Source organism: Balaenoptera acutorostrata, chromosome 9 (genome assembly GCF_949987535.1).
Source record: "Balaenoptera acutorostrata chromosome 9, mBalAcu1.1, whole genome shotgun sequence".
In the NCBI taxonomy this organism is placed as follows: Eukaryota; Metazoa; Chordata; class Mammalia; order Artiodactyla; family Balaenopteridae; genus Balaenoptera; species Balaenoptera acutorostrata.
In genome coordinates this window covers 58001274-58019908 of record NC_080072.1, presented here as the reverse complement: position 1 = coordinate 58019908, position 18635 = coordinate 58001274, and the positions used below count along the sequence as shown (strand labels likewise).

Here is an 18635-nt window from a genome sequence, read left to right as displayed (position 1 = left end):
TAGGGCGTAGATTATCCAATCTTAGATAATTCAGCATTGAGCCTACATCACAAAATAGAGGCCTGTGTCTGTATCTCTTGGCTTTTTTATCACTCCACCCTATCCCACTTCACCTCCCTTCCCCAGCGCACACACACTATGTATTCCTCTCATAACTTCCCAAAGTAGAACACCTTTCAGTCATTCAGTTTTGCACTTCTTAAAAATACTCTGCTTAAAGCAGTTCTAAGAGGGAAGTTTATAGCAATACAATCCTACCTTACGAAACAGGAAACATCTCAAATAAACAACCTAACCTTGCACCTAAAGCAATTAGAGAAAGAAGAACAAAAAAACCCCAAAGTTAGCAGAAGGAAAGAAATCATAAAGATCAGATCAGAAATAAATGAAAAAGAAATGAAGGAAACGATAGCAAAGATCAATAAAACTAAAAGCTGGTTCTTTGAGAAGATAAACAAAATTGATAACCCATTAGCCAGACTCATCAAAAAAGAAAAAGGGAGAAGACTCAAATCAATAGAATTAGAAATGAAAAAGGAGAAGTAACCACTGACACTGCAGAAATACAAACGATCATGAGAGATTACTACAGGCAACTATATGCCAATAAAATGGACAACCTGGAAGAAATGGACAGATTCTTAGAAATGCACAACCTGCTGAGACTGAACCAGGAAGAAATAGAAAATATGAAACAGACCAATCACAAGCACTGAAATTGAAACTGTGATTAAAAACCTTCCAACAAACAAAAGCCCAGGACCAGATGGCTTCACAGGCGAATTCCATCAAACATTTAGAGATGAGCTAACACCTATCCTTCTCAAACTCTTCCAAAATATTGCAGAGGGAGGAACACTCCCAAACTCATTCTACGAGGCCACCATCACCCTGATACCAAAACCAGACAAAGATGTCACAAAGAAAGAAAACTACAGGCCAATATCACTGATGAACATAAATGCAAAAATCCTCAACAAAATACTAGCAAACAGAATCCAACAGCACATTAAAAGAATCATACACCATGATCAAGTGGGGTTTATCCCAGGAATGCAAGGATTCTTCAACATACGCAAATCAATCAATGTGATACACCATATTAACAAATTGAAGGAGAAAAACCATATGATCATCTCAATAGATGCAGAGAAAGCTTTCGACAAAATTCAACACCCATTTATGATAAAAGCCCTGCAGAAAGTAGGCATAGAGGGAACTTTCCTCAACATAATAAAGGCCACATATGACAAACCCACAGCCAACATTGTCCTCAATGGTGAAAAACTGAAACCATTTCCACTAAGATCAGGAACAAGACAAGGTTGCCCACTCTCACCACTATTATTCAACATAGTTTTGGAAGTGTTAGCCACAGCAATCAGAGAAGAAAAAGAAATAAAAGGAATCCAAATCGGAAAAGAAGAATTAAAGCTGTCACTGTTTGCAGATGACATGATACTATACATAGAGAATCCTAAAGATGCTACCAGAAAACTCCTAGAGCTAATCAATGAATTTGGTAAAGTAGCAGGATACAAAATTAATGCACAGAAATCTCTTGCATTTCTATACACTAATGACGAAAAATCTGAAAGTGAAATTAAGAAAACACTCCCGTTTACCATTGCCACAAAAAGAATAAAATATCTAGGAATAAACCTACCTAAGGAGACAAAAGACCTGTATGCAGAAAATTATAAGACACTGATGAAAGAAATTAAAGATGATACAAATAGATGGAGAGATATACCATGTTCCTGGATTGGAAGAATCAACATTGTGAAAATGACTCTACTACCCAAAGCAATCTACAGATTCAATGCAATCCCTATCAAACTGCCGATGGCATTTTTCACAGAACTAGAATAAAAAATTTCACAATTTGTATGGAAACAGAAAAGACCCCAAATAGTCTTGAGGACCTTTTTTTCACTTATCAGCGTATCCTAGTGCCTAGCATAATGCCGGGGACATAGCAGGCACCTGATATCTATTTGGTGATGTGTAGGTGAGTGGATGAATTGAGCCCAACACAGTTTTAGACACATAGTGGAGAAGTAGTGAGAAAGTGACGTGATATACTAAGGAAGTTCCTGGGAAGCTAAAGAGCAGCTTTTACTCAAATTTTTTTGAGTGATGGCAACATGGCATATAGGAAAGTCCAGGGGCTTTAGAATCAGGCACTCTTGGTTTCAGGTCTCAGGTCTTTGTGTTATAAACTATGTGATCTTAGATAAACCACCTAATTTCTTTGAGTCTTATTTTCCCATCTGTAAAAATGAGATGATAATATTTTCCAGGATTATGGGGATTGAATTAACCCATAGTTAATAATATATGAAAAGTACACAGCCGAGTGTTTGGGGTGGTAGTAGTCAATAAGTGTGAAGTCCCCTTTCCTTCTAAATTTTATAAATCTTTATTGTGTTAAAGCCCAGTAACATTAAAATGTGTGTGTGTTGGGGTGGGGGATGCCACATCATAACGTGCCATTATGTAAGATTCCTTAAAAGGCAGTTCTCTCGTAGACCGCAGTCACAGATGGTACCTTCAGAAGTACCGGGAGGCCTTCATTATGACAAGTCTCTCTATTTTTTTTTAATTAATTTATTTTATTTATTTATTTATTTTTGGCTGCGTTGGGCCTTCGTTGCTGCGCGCGGGCTTCCTCTAGTTGCGGCGAGCGGGGGCTACTCTTCGTTGTGGTGCATGGGCTTCTCATTGCGGTGGCTTCCCTTGTTGTGGAGCACAGGCTCTAGGCGCGCAGGCTTCAGTCGTTACGGCACACGGGCTCAGTAGTTGTGGCTCATGGGCTCTAGAGCGCAGGCTCAGTAGTTGTGGCGCATGGGCTTAGTTGCTCCACGGCATGTGGGATCTTCCTGGACCAGGGCTCGAACCCGTGTCCCCTGCATTGGCAGACGGATTCTTAACCACTGCACCACCAGGAAAGTCCCAAGTCTCTCTAATAATGTGGTCTCACAGCCTGAAACCTGAAGGCATTATAATAAACTTTAGTGTACTTTTGTAATTTATGCGGTGCTATAGCTTATAGCTTCTGAGAGCTAAATTATTAAAAATATAACTTACTTAAACTATATACAACATTGATTCATTAGCAACCTAGATTTCTTTTCAACCCGCCTATATTAATATAAAGTGTCTGCTTCCATTCCTACTTTATTTTTTCCAGTGGTGAATGAACAGGCTTTGGGTCAGCTAACTAAATTCTGTGTTTCTTTTAGTAGGGGTGCAATAACAGGTTATGAGTAGGGTTGCAGAGTTTCTGCAAAGGGTGCAATTCAATCTAAAAAAATTAAAACAGGTGTGTTTCAGAGTTGCCTTCTTTAGGAAATCAAGAGAGAAGTATAGGGGAATGTGTAACCTATGCTTGTAACATTTGGCCAGAGGTAATGAATAGCAATATGGTATATTTTTACAGCTATAGTTTCTTTTTCTTTCTTTCTTTCCCTCACCCCCTCCAAAAAATAATAATATTAATAATGGTATGCAATATGTAATAGTGAAAAGTACACTGGACTAATAAGTTACTCGTGCCAGGTTTGAAAGCCACCTCTCTTACTAGTTATTTTTATGGCCTTAGGCAAGTTTCTCCAATCTCTGAGCCTCAATTTCTCCTTCCATAAAATCAGAGAATTGGATTAAATGACCTACAGTGTACTAACCAGCTCTAAAATTCTCTGATCTCAGGTAGCCTAAGTCTTTGCTCATTTGGATATATAAGAATAACTTGTAAATTACCAAACATATTTGATCATTTGAAGGGGACAGATCATGGGCCTAAATAAAATGAATCTAAGCAAACATGCAAAATGCCATATGCCCCTGAATTTGGGTCCTGCATAAGTCCTCCAAAGGCAGGTGGCAAATATTCAGTTAGGGTATTGGCTTCACAGAGAAGCCATGTGTGATTAGGAAAAGTGACTGCCCAACAGTCCCTGATAGGATGCCAAGATCACCGGGTAATGTTCTAATTTTTAAAATTTTATCAGTATTACTTAGTAAATCATAAAAATTAAAACATTAGTGGGCACTCAGTAAAGTACATATTGCGAAGTCAATTTGGAAGGAAGAGTACTCAACCAAGGGGTATCTAATGAATTTCCCTGAGCTTGGGGCTAATTAACCGACCTGCATCAAAATAACTTGAGCCTCAAACCAACAGAAATAGTGATGAAGGGAGTTTCCAATTTTGCCCATATCTAGGACTAATGACTATCCTGGGAATTTATGTTGAAGTAGAAAGTATGCATTTCAGTCCATCTAAAATGCTCCCAGACTAGCCATTTTACTATCCAAAGGCCATTTTCATTCCTTGCTACATGTAGCCCATCTGCATCTTCACACTGTCACATCTGGAAGGCTCTCTTTCCTAGCTGCACCTCATTGTTTTTAGGGGCCAGATACTATCTGTATCAACAGTTAGAGCAAAAGCTCATAGAGGCTTAAACCACAAATTTATTTCCTGTGATTTGTGGAACAGTCTTCTTTCTTTGATAATGGTACATAATATTGCTCCATTGGTGGTAGCACCTGTGAGAAACTGAATAGGAAGGTATTCGGTTTCTGGTTTTCATCAATATTTAAAAATAGGTAGGAAGAGAGGTAGCAGAAGATGGGACATTAAACTTTTTTCCCCTCTCTTTGAAGTTAGCATAGAAGAGGTTATATATTAAAGGCCTTGTTCCTATCTAGCCTGTTCATTTTTTAATCCAAGGGCTGAGTTTTCTTTTCAGTACACTGATTGGAATCAAAGAGTAGGAGTCAAAAGGGAGTGTCATAAATAGAGACCAGGGCTGTTCAGCTTAAATACCAACACACACTATTTCTAGGCAGCATGCTGCTGTAGCTGTGTGACTTAAGCAAAATCAAAACTCATACACAGTGGAGGAGGGTGTGCCAGGCAGCAAGAAACTCCCCCTGTACTTGGGTACTTGGGCCTAGAAGATGTGCCCAAAGTGGAATAAGTCTGAAGACTAAAGAAGTTAGCAAAGGGTGTAGTAAAAATATTTGTAGCCTTAAAAATATATATATATATATATATATATATATATTTGTAGCCTTCATTGAGAACTGTGTAGGAGAGTGAGAGGACAGCAGAACCGAAGTCCTTCTATTTATTTCAAGTCTCCCAAAGATGCACAGGAACACAGTGGAAATTTTAGGTGAAATTTGGTCAGCTTTGAATTAAGAGGACATTTCCCTGTGCAGCCTGTGGGTTCTCACTTCCACATCAAGGGCGGGTTTGCTCAGCCCCTGGCTCTTTAAGCTAGCTTTAGACTCCTGTAAACCACAGACCTGCCAGCCCATCCTAGCAAACTAATCACCTGCTAATGATCTGGGCACCTTTGCTTGTTTTCAACCTTTTGCACTCTAACTGCCTTACCACCCGTCACTTGGCAAACACACAACCAAGTTTTTCTCATTACTTCTTAAGAAATTTGTGTGAGTCGCTCCACATTTTGTACTTTGTTCACCCCTATGTCATGATTTGTATTATATCTGTATGTGCCTTTTACCTCCCCTAGAGCCCTGGAGAAACAGGCAGTTTCTGTAGTAATTAGCCCAGTAGTTACCAGGTGGAGTCACAGATAGAAGAATCCTATCTGGAATCTCAGCCTTAACTAAGAAGTGTGGAAATTGAGGGGATTGTTATAGTGATCTTTAGGGAATGCAGTATTGTTTTATATCATATCAGAAGAAAGTGCCGCTCTGTGTCTACTGATGTAAATGTCATTATTTATATTTGAGGAATACTTTACTATACTATAGGTTCCCAGAAAATGTGCAGAATCTCTAAGTGGATTGGAAGATCTCATTATAAAAGGAAAGCAGGACGTAAACAGATCTGATATTGTTGAAGGGAAACCTAAAGTAACAGAAAAGAGAAGAAGGTTTTATGTAGGAAGAGAGGAGAAGAAGGCCTTTGTGGGCCTTTCTTCACCAAGAGATAAATCTGTCCTTGATAAAAAAGAAATAGTACCCTGTAGTCATGGAACATTGATGAGGCATTAAGAGGAATGCCTTACTTAAAAGGTACACAGCTCCTAGGAGGGGAAGCAACTTTACTCTCCATGTCAAGAAGACATACAGGAAATTCTCCTGCCTGAGAGTGTGAATTTTCAGACCATCCAGACAAAGAAAGGACATAGATGAGGATGTCTTCCTTCTGCATGTCACAAAATTAGTAGTGATATGGGACTTGATCTTCTAAATTTTTTATTCAACTAAAATAGACTATTTGGTAAGTTCTTTCCTACTGATAAGTTCCTTTCCCAGAGTACAGAGGAAGGAAATAGGGGAACTGTTATTCTGACCTGAATTCTAATTAACAATGAGAAATTGGTTGGGAAAGTGGAAGTGGAAGAGCCCAAGTAGGTGGGGGGAAAAGCTACCTGGTAAATTGTTTTATTATACATAAATGATTGCCGCTCCGCCCTCGGGAGGCGGGGGCAGGGGTATTTACTTCCCTGCCCCACTGACATGAGCTTCGTGACTTGCATGTGGCTTACATTGGCCAAAGAATTGGGAGCAAACATGACCTACATACATTACTTCTGGACAAATGCTTTTACTACATTCTCATCATGCTCTTTTTTCCCATCGGCCACAAGATCAGCAATACCTCAGAAAGAGGCTTTTTTATCCTTTCAAGCCAGGATGGACATGCAGCATAGGTTTTACAAAGCCAGTTCATTGATGTAAAGCAGTGATTCTCAATCAGGGGTTATTTTGTTCCCCTTACCCCCACCCAGGAGACATTCAGCAACGTCTGGAGACTTTTTTGGTTGTCATAACTAGGGGAGTATAACTGTTGGGAGATAGAGGGAAATCAAATATTAATACAAAGGAGGTTTGTAATCAAAGATAAATATGAGTCTTACACTCCTCTAAAAATAGCATTAAGAAAACCTAAGGTCCAAAGTTGACATAATTTAGACCTGCAAAAAATGCTAAGATCCCAAAAGGGTTTTTGCTTGTTTTAGCTGTGTTAGCAGCAGGACCAAGCAAGAAATGGATCTCTTGTTTGATGCATCAAGGCTTGCCTCAATTCCTCATCACTGACCACCAGCCTCTGCTGGACTACCTACTTCTTATTCTTCCATAATAGCTGATTCCTCAGCATTTTGTTTTCTTTTGAGGCAGTGGACTTTTTTAGTTCTGGCTCTTAAAGCTTTGCATGTACTTGCAGTACCGGAATCAATCTCTGTACACCTTTGTACCTTGGAGTTGCCCTTACTTCAAAAACTTTGAAATGATAGATTTTGAATATACCTGTCCTTTCTGACAGAGCTACACAAGGATGGAATGCTGTATTTCAGGGGTATTGGTTCCCTTAAATATTTTTATTAAATATTTGTTAAGCTTATTAATATTAATATAGTACATTAAATATTAGTAAACAATTAGTGTAATTATATTAAATATTTGCTTAAATATTTTCAAGCAAAGGCCTGAGAGCCACTTGGTTGTCTGTTCTCTTCCAACCCTGATTGCCTGTAACTCTAAATTTAAAACTCTGGATTGATGTTAAGAACAAATTTTTCATCATGTGTCTCTTAGCTCCTAGCATATTTTAGCCATGTCTAAAAGCAGGATACTAGTAAATAATGATACCTGTCCTTCTATGGCCATAAAAACTCCCTTGATCTTCTGCTTTCTCTGAGAAAAGAAGGGGTAACTGCAGGGTCCTGATTGGAGTCCAACTCTGTTAATTGTATAGCCTATGAGAATTTGCTCTTCACATTAGTAAAGCTCTGTTGTTTACCTAGCCAAAGCTGTGTGTTTCATTACCTACTATCCTGTCGGAGTCACCAAATCCACATTCTAAAATACTTGCCTGTTCATTTTAGGTCTTCCAAGTTCATAGAAGAATTACTAAAATGTAGTCAACCAGCAGTGGTAGTGTGAAAAAGGCATGTTTGTACACTTACTCCTCACAAGCTTATTGAGTGGTAGGAGATTCTGTAAAAGTAGAAACCATTAGTAAATTTCCATTTGCTCTCACTTTGATTCAGCTGATTGATGAAAATCATGTCTCGTGTTTTCTCTTTAATGATAGTACTGAGGATTATATAGCATTTGGCACACATTCTTAAATTATTACATTCTTTATTAATCTTAATTAATTATAAACTATATATCAGTCAAAAATTCTGAAATCAGAAAACAGGAGAATGGCTTAATAGTAAAGTAAGGAAGAGTTTATAATATAATGCGACATTTAAAGCTTAAGTGTTTTATGTGTTATTAAATGTGTTTTATGGGTTCCTAATTTTTCATTTGTAAAATAAATCTGAGTTTTGTGCCTTCAGATTCTTGGCCCTAAAAATGTTTGCCTGGTCCCCCTTTGTTCCCCCCACCCCAAAAAAAGAATTGCTAAGTCACAAAATAATATAGACAGCAAATAAACATTCTCAAAAAAGTAAATATTACAAGTGAAGAAGTACAAATTAAAACATCAAGCTACCATTTTCCCCTATTAAAAAATTTTTGTTGTTTTATTACGAAAGTGTAACACACCTTTATTGCAGAAAATAAGAAAATACAAATAACATCCTGTGCGTTGATCTTTTTTTTTTTTTTTTTTTGCATCTCTGATTATTTTGTTAGAACTAGTTCCTAGAACTCCTATTGCTGAGTCGAAGTATATTGCATTTTTAAGGCTTTGATTATCTTTTGCCAAGTTGCTCACCAGAAAGGTTGTATCAGATGTACGAGAGTATTGGTGTATGCATTCTCTAATCCATATTGTTTATGTTGTTTATCTTCACCATTTTGATAACTCCAAAGTGGTATCTCTTTGTTTTAATTTGATTAATGATCAGAACATATTTTACATGTCCTAACATACTTCAAATTAAAGAAAAACTTCAATGCCACATTATTTATAAAAGACACACACACTCTCACACACACACACCCCTAAATGTTCAACAAAAGGAAAGCAGTTAAATAAACTCTGGTACTTCTAAACAATAAACTGTGAAGCTGTTAAAACATTAAGTATGCAAAGTATTTTTACTGACATAGGAAAACTATTTATTGTATAATATTAGCTAAGACAATTAGAATGGTAAATTTTATATGTAATTTGATCTCTGCTATACTCGTTAAGCATATAAGAAGAAAAACCTGAAAGAAAATATGCCAACATGTAATTGCTTCTGCATGCTAATAGGTGTTTTTTAATATTTTCATAATTTTTAATACTTCCCACATTTTTATAATTAACATTTGTATCACATTTGTGCAGAAAACACATTTTTGTGAAGTATACTGCATAAATGGTGCCAGAGGGGAAACTGTCCACCTGCATTTTGTATTCTAAAGATAATATTAAACATTTGGTATTAAAACAGGGAACATGAACAGGTAACATAAATAAGATTCTGGTGAGCAGTTAAATAGCCAGTTGTCAAAATGTTAAACGTTCCACTTGCTTCAGAAGCTGACAGTTGTTGGAATGCTCTGAAAACGGAATGTTGTTTATGAGTTTTTTCCTTTTTAGGTTGCTGCTGTTGATCTTCTGGTTCCTGGAGTTGGAGAACTCTTTGGGGGAAGCCTCAGAGAAGAACGGTACCATTTCTTAGAGCAGCAATTGGCCAGGTATTGGTGAGACCTAGAAGAAACAGAATTCAGAAATTGGGGATGGGGCACTCAAAGGCAGTCATGGCAAACTAACAGAGAATAGCGCATGGGCCGTAGCTCCTGACAGACCTGGATCTCAGATTGTGTGTGACCTTGAGCAAGTTGTTACTTAACCTCTCTGAGCTTCTCTTTCTGAAAGACTAGAACTATTATATGAAACACAATGATTTTTTGCCACTATTTGTATGTATCTCTCCCTATGGAAATAGCTTTTTTAAAAGTTAATGATAGAGGGGTTTCCCTGCTGGTGCAGTGGTTAAGAATCCGCCTGCCAATACAGGGGACACAGGTTCGAGCCCTGGTCCGGGAAGATCCCACATGCCACAGAGCAGCTAAGCCCATGTGACACAACTACTGAGCCTGTGCTCTACAGCCTGTGTGCCACAATTACTGAAGCCCACGCACCTAGAGCCCATGCTGCTCAACGAGAGAAGCCACCACAAAGAGAAGCCTGCGCACCACAACAAGAAGTAACCCTTGCTCGCCGCAACTGGGGAAAGCCCACGTGCAGCAACGAAGACCCAACACTGCCAAATAAATTAATTAATTAAATAAATTTTTAAAAAAATTAATGATAGAAAAGGAAAATTTTCCCCCTTAAAGTTTGTTCTTCACTTTTCTCTCTCTGTGTGTGTGTGTGTGTGTGTGTGTGTGTGTGTGTGTGTGTGTGTCTAACTCTAAATTATGATTGGCAGACTCCTACAGGGCATAAGGACAGGCTCTGAACCAGGGAAAGGATAAAGATGCAGGGAGAAAGAAACTAAAAATATCCACTAAGCTAGCATTTAGAATAAGCAGTTTTCCCTTCCTCAGGTTTTCTACTATGTAAGCATTTTGATTTAGGTATTTGAATAACTGTATTTTAACTCACTGTTTGAGACCTGGGAAATGTATCCATAAACACCAGAAAATGTTTTGGAGATGAGGAGGAGGGAATCATGTTTCTAATCGAACTACCACTCTTGTATGTGCATGGTCTGCCAACAAACCACAATGACTTCCTAAACTAACCAAGGTTATAAACCTCTGTTTTCCATGGTTTCCACTTTTACTGTGCCAGACTGTTTTAAAAAATGACTTTCCCATGTTGAAGGCTTAATCTTTCTCTCCAGATAATACTGAGTTTCATAGTAACCTGGAAAAGTCATGATTGTTTGACATGTTTGTTAAATTAGCCATTTGTAAGGCCTTCTTTTCCTAATGGAGAAATGCTTAAAAAGTTGATTTTCCGAGATCCGAACCTATGAATCTGTTGACTAAAATGTGGTTTTGTAATCCCAATTATTTGAACTGCTCTATTTGGTTAGGGTCCAGAAGAAAGGGGATAAATATGTTCTGGGAGGACTCTTTTATCACATAGACTATTAACTCCTTAGTATTACTATAGTGTTAAGAAGTCCTGGAAAAATCGTGGAATTGAAGTGATGGTAAAACTCCTTAGGTGGAAAGAATTTGAAGATTTTCTGTTTTTTTTTTAAAGCACAATAAAAATCACACATGGCAAGGAACTTCATCTGTTGAAAGATTAATTGGTCTGTTTTCTTTGCTTGCTTCCTTCCTTCAGGAAACCTTTCCTCATAACATTAAATGTTTACCTAATATCTGATAATATCCAAATTTGTCTTTCCTAATGAAGTGGATATATGTGTTTACCTATCTCAGAGATCTGTCTGTGACTTCTGTTCATGTTTTTCATATTTTTGTGTATTTGAATTTTTCATAATCTTGATCACTTCGAGGTACACAGTGGTCCCAAACACTTTTAAGGGCTGAAATTAAATTTCATGAGTACTAAGAGCTTTAAGTTTTATTAACATTTCTCAAATTGGCAAAAACCAATTTGCAGCCATATTATGAAGGCAGCCTCAGAATCTATATTATTGTTTTAATATTGTGGAAAGAAAATTGTGTCTGTGCATCACTTGTCTGTGTGTGCCTTTCAGCAACCCTATATAGTAGTAATAGTACTTTTCTTATGTCACAGGATGATAAATATATCTCAAATGAAGCCCTTCTTTTGGGCTCTGGACCATACTTTCCTTCTATAGCATTTATTATTTGATAATACCTTGGACTATTGGTTTTCTTACCATTGGTTATCTTACCTTTCTTACCACCTAATAAAGGCTCAGCTTCTTAACTGTGTTGCATGTTATTTAAGAGCACAGGTTTTGGTGTGTACTTCTTTATAAGAGCACTATGCGCACAACCCAGGATAAATGTTCGGTGGTTAGTATATTTATCTTACTGCCATTCTCTGAAATAATTTTGTTGTTTTCCTTTTACAGGTCAGGACTGACAGAAGCCTACCAATGGTGAGAATGTGGCCCCTGATGACTCTTATTCTAGCTGTGGGTCTGAGTGTTAAATAGTTTTCACTTGTATTTCCAGGGTGCTATAGAAGAGTGTTAAAACAATGAACAGGTTCTCAGATTATTTACTCCCTTTGAGTCTTTGAAAAGTAGTAATAATAATGTCTGGCATTTATTTATTACCTATTGTGTGCCAGATAACTGTGTTAAAATTTTTGATGTATATCGTCTCGTGTAATCATCACAACACCCTGCTAGTAAGGTACTATTCTTATTCTCTTTTTATTATCCCTCCAGGCCTGAGGCCTAGAGATGTTAAGTAACTTAAGCAGGAGCACACAGTTAGAAGCATAGAGCTGGGACTTTGTTCCTAACCATTATGCTTCATTTTCTCTGTGTGTGAAATTAGGAGCTTGAGCTAAGTGGTCCCTGAGGTCTCCACCAACCGTAGAGATCTAAGCTGCTTAGGGAAGATCATCTGTCTGCATTCCTAAGTTGTTCTGGTGTTCTTTCTGCAGACCCTTTCTTCAAGCACTTTTCAGTATATACAAATTATTTATTTATTTATATTTGTGTAATAAGACTCTTTCAGGATCTTAGTATAATAATATCAACAATATTATTAATTCTTTTGCTGTCCTCAGGAGAAGGAAAGGTTAAATTACACACTTGCCTTTTCGTAATGAAGGAGCTAGATTTCAGAGATACAAAAAAGCCTAAAATTGGGTTCAAGTAATGGCCCTAGATTGCTTCATTATTTATCAGTAATGAACTTTGGCATATTTAATCTCTCTTGAGTCTTGGTTTTCTTGGCCATAAAATGGAATGATAATATCTACTTCACAGGGTTATTGTTAGGATGAAAGGAAACAGTACAGGTTAAGTATCTACACAGAGGAGAAGCTTAGTTTAGTTTCCGTCCCCCTTTCCTTCTTTTGTTCTGAGTCTTGCTACTAGGTAGATGAGCCTGATTGTCAAGCTTATGCATTTTACCTCAGTTTCTTTCTGTCTACAAGGTAATATTCATAGTGTATAAAAACTAGTTATATATAAATCTTAATTATTGGTTTAGACCTTTTCTGGTCTTTATTAATCATTTCAATACTACTCTTTCCCAACTAAAGTTTTCAAACTCCTAACATCTCCAAATATAAATATTTATTATTTTGTTAATAAAGAGACAGCAGGCTCAAAATGGAGTCACTTGTGCTAAGCTCACATCACCAAACTGAGACTTAATACCTAACTTAATTATAGTTTTGACATCTCCCAGGAGTGGAATCTTGAACCAGGGAATCTAAAATTACCTGGTCAACACTGGTGAGGTAATCTGCCTGATAGACCCCTGCCATCTCCTAAAGGAAGGCGACCTTGCCTGAAACCACCCACTCTTTGCTAGTAATTTCCTTGTCCTACCCCCTTCTGCCTATAATCATTCTGTAGAGCTCTTCGGAGCTCTTTTCTATTGCTAGATGGGATACTGCCTGATTCATGAATCACTGAATAAAGCCAATTAAGATCTTAAAAATTTACTCACTTGAATTTTATTTTTTTAACAGTTGGAATCTGCTTCCTTTTATATGATAATCATAGCATTTTAAGGTAGAAAGGACCTTAAAAATCTCCAAGTCTGTGATCTCTGCTAGTGTTCTGCCACACTGTGAATAGCCACCCCAGGTGTCTAAGAATTTTCTCACTTCCTGTTTCTACATGCCACATGCAAATAATCTGTAACTAGTTGCACAATTTTTGTACCATCTCTTCTATAATGTGGCTACCCTAGAATCAATATAACAACAATCAAACAAAGATTCTTTTGAAAACTTGTTTTTAGAGGTAGATTTTTCCCTCTGTCAAAGCAAAGGCAAGAAAAATGCCAAAGATGTAATCCCTCTTCTGAATTCAGTTTCCAGGCATTTATACCAGTGTTTTGACATCGATGTATGAGAAATGTAAAGCCAGCTAAAGCTAGATACTGGACTTCTAGCAGCCGGCTCAGATCCTGCAGGTGTTTGTGGCAGGTGGTTTGACATGCCCTTCATCTCATTTTCTCACTAAATCAAAGTGTATTCTGCCCCCATGCCTTATGAACTTAAAGTTAATTCAGCTACCAAACATTTCAATTACTCAAGACTGTGTTCCTTCCATTATTCCTGATAGTTCTTAAATACTAACTCCTGTCTTACTGATCTCTCACTTGGTTGTAACTCACCTAGTTGCAATTTGTGTTTTATTTTAGAAAGAGAAGTACTTAATCTTAATTGCCTAAAATACCAATACATGTAGTCATTGTTATTAATAGTGGGGAAAAAGGTTATAGTCTTTATCCTTGAGGAGCCATATGACTACCAGCTGTGGTGCTTAAGTTTTATGCTGTATTTTTGTATATTTTACAAATCATTCAAGAAACTATAAACTTATTTTAATCAGTATTGTGTAATTCAAGGATTCCCACCATTAAATGACAATAAAAATAGTTACAGAGTCTTCCTCCTTCTCTTCCTTTCCTAAAATAACTTTATCCCAGGCTGGTGTATTGGAATCTGAGTTTGAATCATGAGCATACCATTTTCTAGCATGTAGTCTTATGTGGGAATAGAATGTGCATGGATGGGCTTCAGTGGCTGTGTAGCCTTTCAGAAAAATGACTCTGGACATCTTCTACTAGGCTTAAAGCAGAGAAGTCAAAGTTTTTCCTCACTCCAGTGCTCAAGAGTATATTTTTATGCCTTCAAACAATAAATCATCATATAGTAAGCATCTATTCCCAGACAGTCACTGGAGATAAAGGTTGGCTAAGATGCAGTTCCTGACCTTGATGTAGCTTACAGTCTAGTCTAGTAGGGGGTCTCTTTTTGTAATACATCAGGCAGAACTCTTCACCCTTCTCTGTATATTGAACAATATGATTTTGGTAAGGAAAAAAAAAGAACATTATCGTAGATATACCAAGACATAGAAGAGGAATATATTTAAAGAAAAATAAGTTATGAGAAATTTTCCTGTAGCCTCTTGAGACAAGTTTTCTGTATATAAGCACCTAACAAACTTAAAAGAATAAGGATCAAGTGACCAAAGCCCATGAATGCATGACAGGATGTGCTGCTGTTTGGGTAATCTTGGACAGATCACTTTAACTTCTCTGTGAAAAGACTGGTCTACCACAGTGATGTGACGATAACAAATGATTGCAAAAAACTTTTGAAAGATAAAATTCTGTCATAACCTCTGATCTTAAATGAAGCACTTATAGGTAATGATTCTCTGTTTTTCAAAATTAGGTATCTGGACCTCCGTCGATTTGGATCTGTGCCACATGGAGGTTTTGGGATGGGATTTGAACGCTATCTGCAGTGCATCTTGGGAATTGACAATATCAAAGATGTTATCCCTTTTCCAAGATTTACTCATTCGTGTCTTTTGTAGCTGAAGACTGGTTAAGGAAGACCACCCTGTGCCAGAGGTACTGCACGTGAATATACATACAGGAGAATGCATGTTTGAACTGTAGAAATGCAGAAGTTTTCATTATGTAATTGTCATGCCAGAAGATACATGAAAGATACATGTGATCATGATTTTCATTGAAAGTTGAAGGCATTTCATGGAAAGATGAACTCCATCAAGAAGAGGTACTTATAGCAGATAGAATCTCAAAGCTATTGTGTCAATTAAGAAAAAAATGAAATTGAACTAGATGGTCTCAAAGGTCCTTTCAAACTCTAGGACAGGATGAAATTGTGTATTTTACTTTTTCAAGATTTTTTTTTTTGATGTGGACCATTTTTTTAAAGTCTTTATTGAATTTGTTACAATATTGCTTCTGTTTTATGCTTTGGCCCTTTGACCGCAAGCCATGTGGGATCCCAGCTCCCCGACCAGGGATCGAACCCGCACCCCACGCACTGGAAGGCAAAGTCTCAACCACTGGACCACCAGGGAAGTCCCGAAATTGTGTATTTTACTTTGTCTTTAATCAGTAGACCACTGCCCTCTGTGACCTTTGAGAAGCAACTACTAGCTAAAAATAAAATGTTGTTGGATCTTTTCTCCCTTGCCATTTAACCTATGATAAGTTCCCATCTTATTCTCATTGCTTTACTAAACATTACAGAGGAAAATATTCCTTTTTCGGGTCTTGAATTAAGAAAATTGCTATTGTGAATTGAAATCTTTTTTCATCAGACTACATGAAAAATCACATTTAATAACTGTTGATCCTTAATTATAAAAGCTAACAAGATGTATTACTTAAACTAATCACTGTTGTGTTACAGTTAGTTCATGTTAGATATTTATAATGTCTCTGATAATCAATAAAATAGATTTTTGATACCTATGAAAGAAAAAAACAGGTTTTTAAATTCCATTTGGCCTTTTCCCAGTGAAATTTGGAAGAAAGATATTCTCCATCCAAGATGAGGATATATAGCTAAACCTAAAGGGAGGATAATTCTGGAGTCAAAAAGTAACGGGGCATGTTAGAGTGACAAGATCACTGATTTGGGACTTCGCGACCTGACGGTTCTAGCAGTCACAAGTATGAGTTTGGATAAGCCACTTACTCTGTATGAGCTCATGCATCATTTTCCTCACAGACTTGATATAGTAATTACATGAAAGTGTGTGTGTGTGTGTGTGTGTATGTGTTTAAAACTGTGAAATGCTACACAAATTTTTTTAAACTCTACTTTTAGTCTTCGTTGAGATGCAGATATATGGACTTACGGCAAATGGTGAACTCAGTAGGATTCATATATATCAAATATAAAAAGGCATGCATGCCTGAATAATCAATTTTCTAAGTCTCATTAGATGACTTAGGTTACTTCCTAATGAGTTTCTATATGCACTTTATTTTAACCTAACTCAAAATCAAACAACTGGAAAGAACTGCAGAACCTAGAGTTGGAAGTCATAGGAGACACTGAGAGGTTGTCAAGGTCGAACTTCTATCTAAAGCAGAGGGATCCTATGTACCTTGGCAACCTCTTGGCAAAGAGCTCAGTACCCCACAGAATAGCTCATTCCATTTCTGAAGCTCTCTAATTGGTAGCTTTTGCTGAGCTAAAATCTGTTTCCCTGGAACTTTAATCCTTGGGCTTAGATACCAAGTTTAGGACAGGATAAAAGGAACAATTAAGGCTTCCATAAGGCTTGCCCCAACCATGGGTGAGAGAGATAAATTCATTTGTTTACTCAACAAATATTATTACCTGAGCTTATTCTACATGCCACATACTGTGCTAGGTGCTACATAAACAGTAGTGAACTGACCCTTGCCTTCATGGATTTACAGTCTATTAGGGAAGATATACCAATGATAAGTAAACAAATGTATTATTTCAAAATATGGCATGTGCTATAAAATTTTATGAAGAACAGGGCAATCATAGATAAGCTTGCTAGAGGGGGCATCCCTGAAAAGGCGATATTTAACCTTAGACCTGGAAGATAAAATAGAGAAACCATTTTTTTTTCTTCTTCTTCTGTGTAAAACATGTTACTTATGTTTACTAGGTTCTGCTTAAGAATATAAACGATGAAATATATATATGTAATTTATTTTTTAAATTCTGTTAAAATATAGTTTAAAAAAATCACACACAGAGATAAATCTTATTTATTTGAAAACATTTTCTTATATGAATTATTTACCCATTTGTGCTGGGTACCTAAGTTTGCCACCCAAAAAATTAGAATTAGTGAAGAAGTAATTCTTTAAGAAGTGTGGCACTATAGCAGCTCTCCCTTCCCCTGAAGTCGCTAAATAATAAAATTTACCGTATTTTATAAGATTTCAGGTTCATTGTAATCAAGACCCCTGTGGTACAGGGAGATCAGCTCGGTGCTTTGTGACCACCTAGAGGGGTGGGATAAGGAGAGAGGGAGGGAGGGAGGGAGGGAGGGAGACGCAAGAGGGAGGAGGTATGGGGATATATGTATATGTATAGCTGATTCACTTTGTTATAAAGCAGAAACTAACACACCATTGTAAAGCAATTATACTCCAATAAAGATGTTAAAAAAAAAAAAAGACAAAAAACACAACCCTGTGGTAGTGTTTGGGAAACAACTGTTTGGATGAAATAGGACAAGCACTCAGAATCTGTTCCTCTTCTTACGTTTGCCTTGTAGTCCCTCTTACCTGTCCACAGCACTGCGCTTGCCACGCACACCTATTAGAAATCAGTGAAGGCTGTCTCTGTCGTAGCAGGTTGAGTATGTGGCTGTGGCCACACACGTGGGCCTGAGAACAGTGGCAGACACTGTCAGCAGCCACTTGGGGGGAGCGATCACCTCCAGCCACAAAACACACAACCGAGCCTGTGCTCCCCTAGGGTTAGAGAAACCATTTTAAAACATTTGTGACATCAGTTAATTTGATTTGGCATCTAAGTCTTGATACTGTATTTTGTGGAGTAAGAATCACAAACATTCACAGGCCCAAAACCTGGATGCACTAATAGTTTCCAAGGCTATTAGGAATCATGCCTGCAGTGATTTTTGAGGAGCCAGATAGAATTGTGATGTTAACATGATGGCTGGGCATCAAAAATAACAGTGATAGAAAGAATACTGAATGAGAGAAGCCCCAGGTTCTGGTCCCAGTGCCACCATTAGCTTAACTGTGGAGCATTAGGCAAGTAA

The 18635-nt window shown here is 37.4% G+C and overlaps 1 protein-coding gene across 6 annotated transcripts in view; it reads left to right on the top strand.

Annotated features, from left to right (window-relative positions):
- The window catches only part of NARS2 (asparaginyl-tRNA synthetase 2, mitochondrial), a 151544-nt gene extending 135512 nt beyond the window's left edge, over window positions 1–16032 (top strand). For 5 of the 6 annotated variants that reach the window (XM_007187599.2, XM_007187598.2, XM_057552089.1 and 2 more), the window contains 3 exons: window positions 9533–9630; window positions 11961–11987; window positions 15266–16032. In XM_007187599.2, the coding sequence (XP_007187661.1) occupies window positions 9533–9630; window positions 11961–11987; window positions 15266–15410 (270 nt within the window). In that variant the 3' untranslated portion in view covers window positions 15411–16032. The remainder of the gene's footprint in view (window positions 1–9532; window positions 9631–11960; window positions 11988–15265) is intronic. The other variant, XM_007187596.2, reaches the window with a different exon arrangement.
- Window positions 16033–18635: the final 2603 nt, after the last annotated feature.